Consider the following 10651-nt stretch of genomic DNA (forward strand, 5'->3'; position numbering starts at 1 on the left):
ATCTCCATGGAAACACTTAAGGTTGAAGTCCCGTCTCAGTGCATTTTATCCCCTCGCGGCTCAGCGCCATCACAGACTTGATGTGCCGACGGTGAACATGTCACGGTACTGTAACTCACTGAAGTCTGCGAGGGCAAGTCTGCAAGTTTGGATTCAGTCTTTGTTTACCTCATCACTGTCAAATTAATGGAAAATACTAACTGGTTTCCAGTGACGTTCTTCTAAATAAAGTGTAATCAATGTTACGGGAGTGTTCAAAGTTAGATTTGACTGGACACAGTACTTCCGGTCATTACCTTCAAAATGAAACTGACACTTGAGAAATAACTGAGTGGACACAAGATGAGCACTTCAGGAGGAAATGACTGAAAGCACAATCACAGCGTTTCCCCCCAAAATGTCCACGTCACAAGATGTGCAGCTACATAATCTGCAGGATTAAGACTGAAACAAGGCTTCCGTAAAGCATAAATAACATAAAACATGTACCTGTTCCTATAGAGGTCTCAAGATACCATTTACAATTGCAAATAACAATTATCTTCAATATCGATTAATGTGACAATTATTTTCTTGATTAATCGTTTTGTTTTAAAAATATTAGGAAATAATAAAAAATGCAAAGTGAGTCAAAGGTGATGTCTTCATATGTCTTGATTTTCTGACCCAGAGATGATTAATCATAACATCACACATTTTTGCAAGCATTAGCTGAAATGAGTAAAATGATTATTTGATTATTAAAATATGATTGTTGATTCATTTTCGGTCAATCATTTAATTGACTTATCAATTATACCACTATTGATCCTCCTTATTAAATTTATAGCGTTCATGGTGTAGAAATAGGAGCAGACAAATAAAATTATTTTAAAAACTTTGACCCATCTGAATTGTGCAAAATGGAAAATGTCCATATTTGGTACATTAGTCTGTCAAAAGTGAAGTGAGCCACAAACACGCAGAAGCACAATCACAAAGGAAATACCAGAGAATGTTCCTTTCTTCAGAAAGTATCCCTGAAAATGTTTTACCCATAGTAATGGCACAGTATTACCCATTAACCTCATGAATGGTTCTAAAGCTGCACTTTGTTACAACTGCAAAAAAACACTGAGTCACTCAGACAGAGCAGATCATTTTCAGTAAAAGAGCAGAGGTGGCTGACATGGTGGAGCGGTTTCCTCAACAGTGTTGAGCAGCCCGAAATTTCCAGCACAGAAACTGACAATTACACCCTCATCATCATAAACCCTTTGAACTTTAAACACCATTAACAGAACAAGCACAAGTGTAGGGTGTAAAAAAGCGCTATCGTACCTTTGCAGCCATGAATATATTACGCATCAAATGTATGTCTATCATTTCTACTCAAGGAAGAGTTGCAGTGCAACATGCTCAAAACTATGCAAGAATAAGAAAAAATAAGTTTCTAGTGGTAAGAAAACTAGAAGAAAAATGACCTTGACTTTTCTTCCAAATGCCAATTAAATGTTCAGGTTTAAACCAATAAAGTTAAATTAAAAATATAAAATAAAAAGCATTGTCTAACAATTTGTTCCACAGTCAAAGAGTGTTCACAAACCAATTTATTTCAAGTTTTAATTTTCAAGTTTAGGAAAAGGTTTTCCTCCAAATATTGTAACTTTCCCATTCTGGAGCTTTTCTTTCAAAAAGACAAAACATTCATGGTTTGTTATGGAGTGTTATTGCTCAAGAATTTATCTCAACACCAAAAAGGTTGAGAGCCATGATAGTAAAAAAAAAAAAATGCTTTGATACAAAACAAATTATATTAAAAAACTGTCTCTGTGTCTTTGTTATACTGTTCATCTTGAAACTTAATTATTTACAGCTGCAGCAGTTTGTTTTGTGCATTCAGGTGGTCAAACTTCAGTGTTTTCTGTTGATCTAAAACTAATCAGTGCATGAGGAAGTCCTCACTCAGATTATAAAGTCTCCTCTTCGCTTTTATGCGCTTGTTTTTACTGATATTGTCTGAAGAGGACATTTCAAAACGTGAAGGAGAGTCAGTGTCTGGTAACATGGAGCTACTGGATATGAAACCGGGGACAGCAGTCGGATTATTTCTTTCCTTCTTTTCCTTCTTTTTATGTTTATGGGGCTCTAATTCAACAGATTCAGCCAACGATTGCCCCTCCGGCAAGACGTTATCAGTGCGTTTCTTTTTCATTTTCTTTTTCTTGTCTTTGACATCATTTAATGTCTGACTTCCAGGTACTTCTGAAGCTGCTATGTCTGCTGTTTCCTTGGCGGCTTGGTCAGAAGTCCTGCTATCATGGGATCTTTCAGCACTGTGACCATGTTCGTCCTTTGGATCCAGAGGAGAGGTGAATTGTTTTTTCTTGTGTGAAGTCAGCGTGAATATTTCTGATTCAGCATCTTCAATGTCAGTTGGTGGATTCTCTTTTATTTTTTTCTTCTTCTTTTTCTTCTTCTTCAACACAACAGCCTCATCAGTTTGCAAACATTCCACATCAGCTGCACTTTCCGTGGGGGTTACCGGCTCACTTTCCTCTCGCCTCCGTTTCTTCTTCCTTTTCACCCCACCGTCAGTAGTTTCGGGCAAATCGCTCTGACATGTTTCGTTTGGTTCCTCGAAATCCTGCTCGTGACCTTTATCTGACATCTTCCTCTTCCTTTTCTTTTTCCTGACCCCGTCGTTAGACTCTGCGACAGACAAATTTCCAGCCATTTCTGCTGATTCTGTCTCGAAAGCACCGGCGCTGACGGCAACAGCTTGCGAAGGAGAGCTTTTATCTTGGTTTGTTTGAGCACAGTTTCCCTCTGCATCAGCAGCAAGGAAGGAAGAGGCCCTCTTCTTTTCCTTTTCCCGCACAGACGCTGAATCATGTATTTGTTCCACAGTGTCTTCTGAAATATGTCTGCTCAATATTTCACTCATTCTTTTCTTCTCCTTCTTCTTCTTCTTCTTTTTCTTGGTCACCAGCTCAGCATCTTCGTCTCCAGTTGCTTTCTGGGTTTTGTCAGCAACTTCCCCAGGAGACGTATCTATCCCATCACACACATCGAAACCTGTTTTTTTCTTCTTCTTCTTTCCTGCCAGAGTTGCAGCATCATTAGACATGCTCACATCTACACCATCTTCTTCTCCAGATTGAGTAGCATCATTAGAGGAGGACTGTTTCTTCTTTTTGTGCTTTTTTCTCTTCACACAACTGGAGTCTAACGTTTCTTGAGAAGCTGCAGTATTTTCTAAACAACTCTCATGTTCTTCTAACTGATCTAAAGTTGAATTCAATACTTCCTCTGCATGTATAACTCTCTTTTCCTTTTTCCTTTTCTTCTTTTTCTTCTGTGTCTCAGCATCATCAGCGTCATTTAGAGGTTCGGCAACTGTGCCGGAGGATAACTGCTCAACATCCTCCTCTTGCTCACTGCTTCTTTTCCTCTTTTTCTTCTTCTTCTTCTTCTTCTTCTCCTCTGTCCCGTCACTCACCACATTATAGCTCACTGAAAACACAGAATCCTCCTCCATCCTCACATCACATTCTAAATTACCACACTCATCCTTTTGTCCACTATTTTCTACTGCAACCTTATTCTTGTTTCTCTTCTTTTTCTTTTGTTTTAAAGGGGGTATTTCTCTCTCATTGACACCATCTTCCACACTCCTCTCTCCTTCCTGTCTCAGCGTGTTGTCGTCATGCAACGAGTTCTCCATCTGATTGTTTTCATTAATCTCCAGCTTGCCGCCAGCCTGCAGCGCCGGGGAACCTGCATCTGTGATTTCCACATTCTCAGATGTTGCAGCATGCTGAGCTTCAGGCAGCTTGTCTTTACCGCCGTGCTCTCCTTTCTCTTTTTTCCTCTTCTTTACCCTGCTTTCATCACCATTGGTGTCCCTTATGAGGTGTGGGGGACTTTGCAGGAGATCTTGGCTTTCTCTGGTTCCAGATTCGTCCTCTAGTTGACCTGTTTGGGACGTATCATCTATGTGAGAAACATCAGCTGTCACAGTGGCCGATATCTCTCTGTCCAGCTGCGTATACTCCACTGGGCTTGTAGCATCACTGTCGTTATGAAGCTCTTCCTCTCCTGCGTTTTGGTGGAAAAGATTCCTCTTGCATCTCTTTGTTTTTGGCATTTCAGTTTGGGCCACAATGTTCCTGCCACTTTTTATATGTTCGTCACTCATCCTGTTTTCCGCTCTACAAGAAGACGCTCCATCGTCTGTGCTCTCTGTATCTGAAGGCGATAACGTTACCCTTGATATGGATCCCTTAGCTGGCATTTTATGCAGCATCTTCCATTGCCTTCCTTGTGACATTTCTTGACTGGCATTACTAGCTCTCCTCCTATTCCTCTGTTGTTTTACGTGGTTGTGTCTCTTCTGTGGAGTGTTCAAGGGTTGTGGGCACTTTGCTTTAGATGACAGCACAAAACGTTTCCTTTCCTGCAAGATAACACACAAACACACACACATTAGGTCCAAGTTCACACTCGAGAAGTGCTTCGGGATTCAAGATTCCATGAGTTACTTGCTTACCACCACTTTGATGTCCTCATCATCAGACTTTTCTTCTTCTCCTCTGTAACAGTAAAGATGTGATTAATTACACATGTCACTTCAAATAAGCATGAGTACTCCTTGAAATAAACTCACTCTGACAACGGAGGTATCTCCTCCCCGTCCACATCTACTGTTAGTAAAGATGACTCCAGATTATCTCCTCTTTGATAGCTCTCCCACAGCTCTCTGACACATTTAAAGAAGCCTCCCATCCCAAAATTCTGTAAACAGAAAAGACTTTAGAACATATACAACCCCCCCCAAAACCAGACAGCTAAAACATGCATACTGAACTCAACGTATTGGTTATCCTTACATGGAGCCTTGTATTCTGCTGGACAAACAACAGATTGCTCTTGGGCTTGCCCTTCCTCTCCGTGAGGAAAGGGAAGCTGTATTTTGGCAGTCTGTATTTCTTCTCTCTCCTCTCTCTGCCATCCTCTCTGTGGGGAGCGAAGCATGAATCCTCACCGTCCTCTAGATCTCTGGGAGATGTAGGGTCTGACCTCAAGGTGGAGTGACGCCGCCTTCGTGACCTCACAGCCTCAGGTACCGACTTCTGAGTTAGAAACAAGCTGTCCCCTGAATCACTGCAGAGACACAATTACACATTCGCAGTGTCAGACTGGAGCATCCTCAGGCTGCTGCAACACAAATAGGGCTGTTACACGGGTAGTTGCATCATCGCTGTGGCATTAGAGCAGTGGTTCCCAACCTTTTTGGCCTGCGACCCCTTCAAATAAAGTCTGCTTGGACCTGTTGTGACATGTTGCATTGTCTAACAGTTAAGTTACTGATTATTGTCTTGATTCATTTGTTAATCGTCCACAAAATGTCAGGAAATAGTGAAAAATATCTGTTAAAGATCCCCACAGTCCAAGGTTACATCTTCAAATGTCTCGTTTTGTCTGACTAACAGTCCAAAACCTAAAGATATTCAGTTTATCATCATGTCATCGATATCATCACATTTGAGAAGCTGAAACCAGCTTTTTTTATTTAGATTTTTGCTTTAAAAATGACTAAAATGATTATTCAGTTATCAAAACAGCTGCTGATTAATCTAACGAATTGATTTACCTTGCAGCTCTAGAAAAAGGACTTTTTGTTTTATGAGAATGACTAAGAGGCTTGAGGAGGTAAAATACAGAAATCCACAAGAAATAAAGCAAAATTAGAAGAAACCTTGACAAAAAAGAATCACACATTTGTGTCAAAAATATGTGGATCGATAGGATACAGAAAAAAATTCTGTGTCCTATCCTGTCCTATCATCTCGCGCCCACTTTGATTAATCCAGCGACCTCTTGTCGGGGTCCTGACCCCCAGGTTGGGAACCACTCTGATGATTGAGTAACATTGGTACCTGTCGTTAGCCTCTGGGTCCTGTCTGCTCTGTCCCACAGAAGACTCAAGAAACCGCGATATCTTCTCCACATAATCCGGAGGAGACGTTTCCAGCACAAAGTGACATGACTGTGATGATACCTCAGTGATGGCATCTAATCCACTCCTCTTTACAGGATGATGCCCTGCCTTCATCGTGCAACGCTAGTTCAGAAAAAGATACTAGTCACGGAAGTGGAGATTGGTGATACATTTGAGTCGATTCAATCTCCTTGATGCCTCCAACGTAAACACGCAAGAAACGAGTTGATTCTTGCGGTAATTGTCCGCTACAGATACATGATGATGTATAATTATAAATAAGAAAACATTCCTCAAAACACATGTGGCGGTATATAAACGTCATCAACGCGACGAGTGATCACCTGACCAATCACCAAAGAGGAGCAGAAGTCACCGAAATGAACGAGAGAGTTCACTGTGTGTACTTCTGTGTTCGACTCGATGCTGATTTTCACACAATCCAGTGATTCAAATGGACGAACAAACTAACTGAAAGCTTCACGAAAAGCTAGTAAGTAGACCATTGAGTTAAGACTTAAATCAAACAAACAAATTAATCTATTACTAATTTATTACAATATTACCCGTGAACAAAACGTTTATGAAATCTAAGCAGTTATAACTTAATCTGGCTGCACAGGCGAGGAAACACTATGTGGGATATCTATCTTGTTACACTTTACTCTTTGGTTGTACTTTAACCAGCCAGTAGATGTACCCGCTATAACAATCTGCTTCTCCTGCACTCTACAGTCAGCTGTTTTATGTCCAGCTTACAGTACAGTTATGGCAGATATCAGCAAAACTGAGAAGGTCCAGCTGCACACACCAGATCTGGAGGAACTGCGGGGTGGTAAGGACTTCAGCTTTGATATACAGGCAAAGTGACAGGCATGTTTATAATGCGAGTAATGTGTTGATAAAGAGAGAGTAAACACATTATTGCTGGTTGCAGTATTACAAACAGGACTGGAAACCAACTTCGCAGAAGTGCAGGTTTGTGTTGTCGAGTGTCCAGATCTCACCAAAGAGCCCTTCCAGTTTCCTGTCAAAGGTAAGAGCCATGTGTATTTCCCAGTGTGCACAGTTTTCAAATGTTCTAAAACTATGCCACACTATACATGTACATGCAGAATCCCATGAGAAGTGTAAAAATCACATCTCTCTAGCACGCCACCTACTGTACATGCATACATTTTAGCCACTGGCTGTGGATCAAAACACTGATTTAGGTCTGAAATACTAGTAATGCATGTATGCAACGTTGTACCAATGATCATGGCAAGAAAAACCTGTCTCAATGTTCATTTTGGCTCCTGACTGTAGTTTTAAGACAGACTTGAACAAATATGAACCCGTCCTTTAATATCATCTCTTTCCTCACACTGTAGGCTTGTGTGGAAATCCTCGTATCACTGATGTTGGTGGTGTACCGTACCTGATCCCCTTGGCTCAAAAGCACAAGGTAGTTTTTTCAACCACTCACAGCGCAGCATATGGAAATGATGCATGGAGATGATGTGTAATAACTGGTGGTGAATGGGACTTGTCATACTGTCTTCCCCTTCTGTCTTCTCAGGAGTACAACATGAACACTGTATCAAAGGAGCTGGAGCTGCCGGGAGCGTTCATCCTCGGTGCAGCAGCTGCTCCCTCCAGAATCACTGGGATGAACGCGGAGGTTAATCACCTTTACCACCAATACTTTCTGTGTCAGGCAGCTAATAGCAACATGTTGGCGTCACACCATCGAATTCTGATCAAAATGTTAGAGTGAAGTAAACCATAACAGCTGACCAATAGGTGCTCCAGATACTGAATTGTGTATAGGTTCGTTTTCAGCTTGCTCACTGCTCATTTTGTACTATTTACACTGTATTACACAACAGCTCATGTAAACAGCTAGTCACTGCAGCCACATGTCCTCCCAGTGAGTGAGATGCTGAATCACTGACCCTCCCTGCAGAGAGTGACAAATAAATCTTTAAAAAAAACAAAAACACTTGAAACACAGAAGTTGACGGAATAACTGTTCTCGTTCCCAGCTGATGCCTCTGGTTCTGACTGAAGCGGAGGGAAGGCCCGCAGTGAACAGCAGCTACTTCTCCTCCATCAATCCAGCCGATGGCCAGTGTTTGCAAGAGAAATACAGCGACAGATTCTCCGGCTGCAACTTCGCACTGCTGGGCAATCTTTATGCTTGTGAAGGGAGGTCCGGAAAGGTAATTAGACTTAATGGATCAAACAAAATCTACAAGTGGATGATGGGGTTCCTGCAAAAATGCATTCTCATTATTTACTTTGGTTTTTGGCAAATAATGAACTTCTCTGGTTATATATGAACCCAAACACAATTATCTGGGTGTCATTAACCAAGTTTTTGTGCATGAACTTCGGCCTTTGGACATGTTTGCTCCCGACATATGAAAGAAGAAACATTAACAAATGTAAAGTGACTATACAAGCTGAGTTGACATGTTCTCTTCATGTGTGCCCCCTTAGGTCATAGAGGTGAGGGCTAAGAAGAGAACAGGAGGCCACAGTCTTGTGACGGCCTTGAGGAAGACTCTTGAAGATCGTTACCCTGATAAAAGCCTGGCTCTGGGAGGCACCTTCATCATCCAGAAAGGGAAAGCTAAAATCCATATCATGGCAAGTATTGTCAACAAGAAGCGACTGATTGTTACTGTCAAGTTTCAAAGGAGGAATGGGTCTCTGTTCTCTGTGTATCATGTTGTTTTGCATTTAAATGGTTGTTCATGATCACTTGATTGTTTTCTGAGGATGCATATATGGTTGCCTGTTGCCTGGGGTTACAGCCAATTCCTTTTTGTCACCTGTTATAAATGGCCATCATTTGCAACAGTAAAAAAAAAAAAAAAACATTGTGGAAGCAAATAACACTTTCTTGCCTCACTGTCAAGTTTCAAACATTGATTAATTTCCTTGTGTTGACTCATACATAGCCTAGAGAGTTCTCAGCCTGCCCCCTCAACACCAACGATGAGGTCAACAACTGGCTCAAGCACTTTGAGGTCAGCGCCCCACTCATCTGCCAGTCAGTGCTCGTATCCAGAGATCCTGTAAGTAAAGCAAACACACTCATCTCAATGAGACAGATGAGATAAGATGAGTTCATGATTGGAGCACATTTAAACACTTAAAAAAGGACCTTGTATCTGGTTACAACTGCATTATAGTGTGTTATAAACAATTTATGAAGTGTTTATATACTGCTTATAAATGCTAAACAAGGGGGGTTAAAAGTGTTACTCTGCTGTGTGTTGTGTATTCAGGGTTTAGACTTGCGTGTGGAACATACCCACTGCTTCAGTCACCATGGAGAAGGTGGCCACTACTACATAGACACCACACCCGACAGTGTGGAGTACCTGGGCTACTTCATGCCTGCAGAGTTTGTCTACCGCATCGACAGGCCCAAAGAGACCCACACAGTTGGACGGGATTGAAACACAGTATAAACAGCAGCACAGCATCTCTTGATCTAATCTAAATTCATCAAGCAGCATGTGATTTATGTTAGGTCCTATGATTTATAAAATCCCACAAAAAATTTACAATGAAAATGATTTGTTAGCATCATTTGCTCTCATAATTCTTCTATTAACTTCTATTCTTCTATCTTCTAATAACTTCAGAAATTTTCATGTATTATAATAAAAACAATCTTGAATTTGTCTGTTTTGGCTCTTTTTTGTTTGTTCACATTGAAGTAGTACATTTTATTATTTGGGTAAATTCGGGTCCTTGAACCACATAGACTGCCAGCTCCATCATGATAAAATATTGTGCAAGACAAGTCAGACTAGACAGTCGCAGTAAGTAAAGACAGACAGAACTATCACTTTACACACTCATGGTCCTCCTATACAGTGGTTTTCACTTGCTAACCCTCTTGAGGACAGGGGAGGTGTTTACAAAATGTGCTTGATTGACATCTATCCAACTCCTGCACGTGTTGAGGTGGGATAGCAGAGATCTAATCAGCCAGAAGTGAAAACACCTGTGTATGTTAGCTATCAGAACCATACAGAAGAGAGCTATCAGAGGTTACATATGTATAACTGTAACCCTCATCCTGGTTTTACAGCCAACACTGGTTAAGTTATCCCCAGAGAAGAATTGTCATTTCTACACTCGTGGAACAATGTATGACGTGTGAACTACACATTTAAGGATTTACAAACCCACACCTTTATCATTCTCACTTCCCACTTCATTTTTGTCATGAAAGCAGTATGAACCCCATCACATTTGTTCCTCCCAGAATGAGTTTTAGTATTTTTTTACTCTGTTTCCCCAATTCTGTTTCATACTGTCGACAAAATACATTTTTAAAACATACCAAATTTTAAAAAGGTTTCAGGCGATTACAATAGGTTATAGTAAATAAAATATTGTATTGTGGTTACATTAAATGTAATTGGGAAAGCAGTATCACAGTTTGTCACTGTTATGATGGAAACCTTTGGATTTTACAGTCATGGTTATTGAAAAATGTCCCAAGATATACATTTAAGCAAAACATATATGTGAAAAATGAATTATTATGATAGAATGGTTGAAGGATTGCTTTATATATATTTTTTCAATTGCACATGGAAAAAATAGTCATTGTTGACAACATAGACATAAAAAAGAACACATTTAATAGTTTAACCGCTT

General features: G+C 40.5%; 2 protein-coding genes across 3 annotated transcripts; one reads left to right on the plus strand and one right to left on the minus strand.

The window, feature by feature from the left end:
- Window positions 1-1569: 1569 nt before the first annotated feature.
- On the minus strand, window positions 1570-6295 carry LOC137195309 (eukaryotic translation initiation factor 5B-like). The gene is made up of 5 exons (XM_067607567.1): window positions 5922-6295; window positions 4872-5145; window positions 4649-4776; window positions 4532-4574; window positions 1570-4438 (listed from the first exon to the last, which is right to left on the minus strand). Exons 1-5 carry the CDS (start codon window positions 6095-6097, stop codon window positions 1922-1924), a joined length of 3138 nt encoding a protein of 1045 aa, XP_067463668.1. The 5' UTR covers window positions 6098-6295; the 3' UTR covers window positions 1570-1921.
- Window positions 6296-6367: 72 nt separating this feature from the next.
- c13h11orf54 (chromosome 13 C11orf54 homolog) lies at window positions 6368-9663 on the plus strand. Of its 2 annotated transcripts, XM_067607569.1 has the most exons (9): window positions 6368-6476; window positions 6719-6818; window positions 6921-7019; window positions 7357-7430; window positions 7545-7646; window positions 8011-8187; window positions 8468-8617; window positions 8932-9048; window positions 9262-9663. In XM_067607569.1, exons 2-9 carry the CDS (start codon window positions 6752-6754, stop codon window positions 9433-9435), a joined length of 960 nt encoding a protein of 319 aa, XP_067463670.1. In that variant the 5' UTR covers window positions 6368-6476; window positions 6719-6751; the 3' UTR covers window positions 9436-9663. The 2 variants fall into 2 exon arrangements, with proteins under 2 accessions (XP_067463670.1, XP_067463669.1); XM_067607568.1 differs by lacking the exon at window positions 6368-6476 and having other exon boundaries at window positions 6648-6818.
- Window positions 9664-10651: the final 988 nt, after the last annotated feature.

This window comes from Thunnus thynnus, chromosome 13, assembly GCF_963924715.1.
Source record: "Thunnus thynnus chromosome 13, fThuThy2.1, whole genome shotgun sequence".
Lineage (NCBI taxonomy): Eukaryota > Metazoa > Chordata > Actinopteri > Scombriformes > Scombridae > Thunnus > Thunnus thynnus.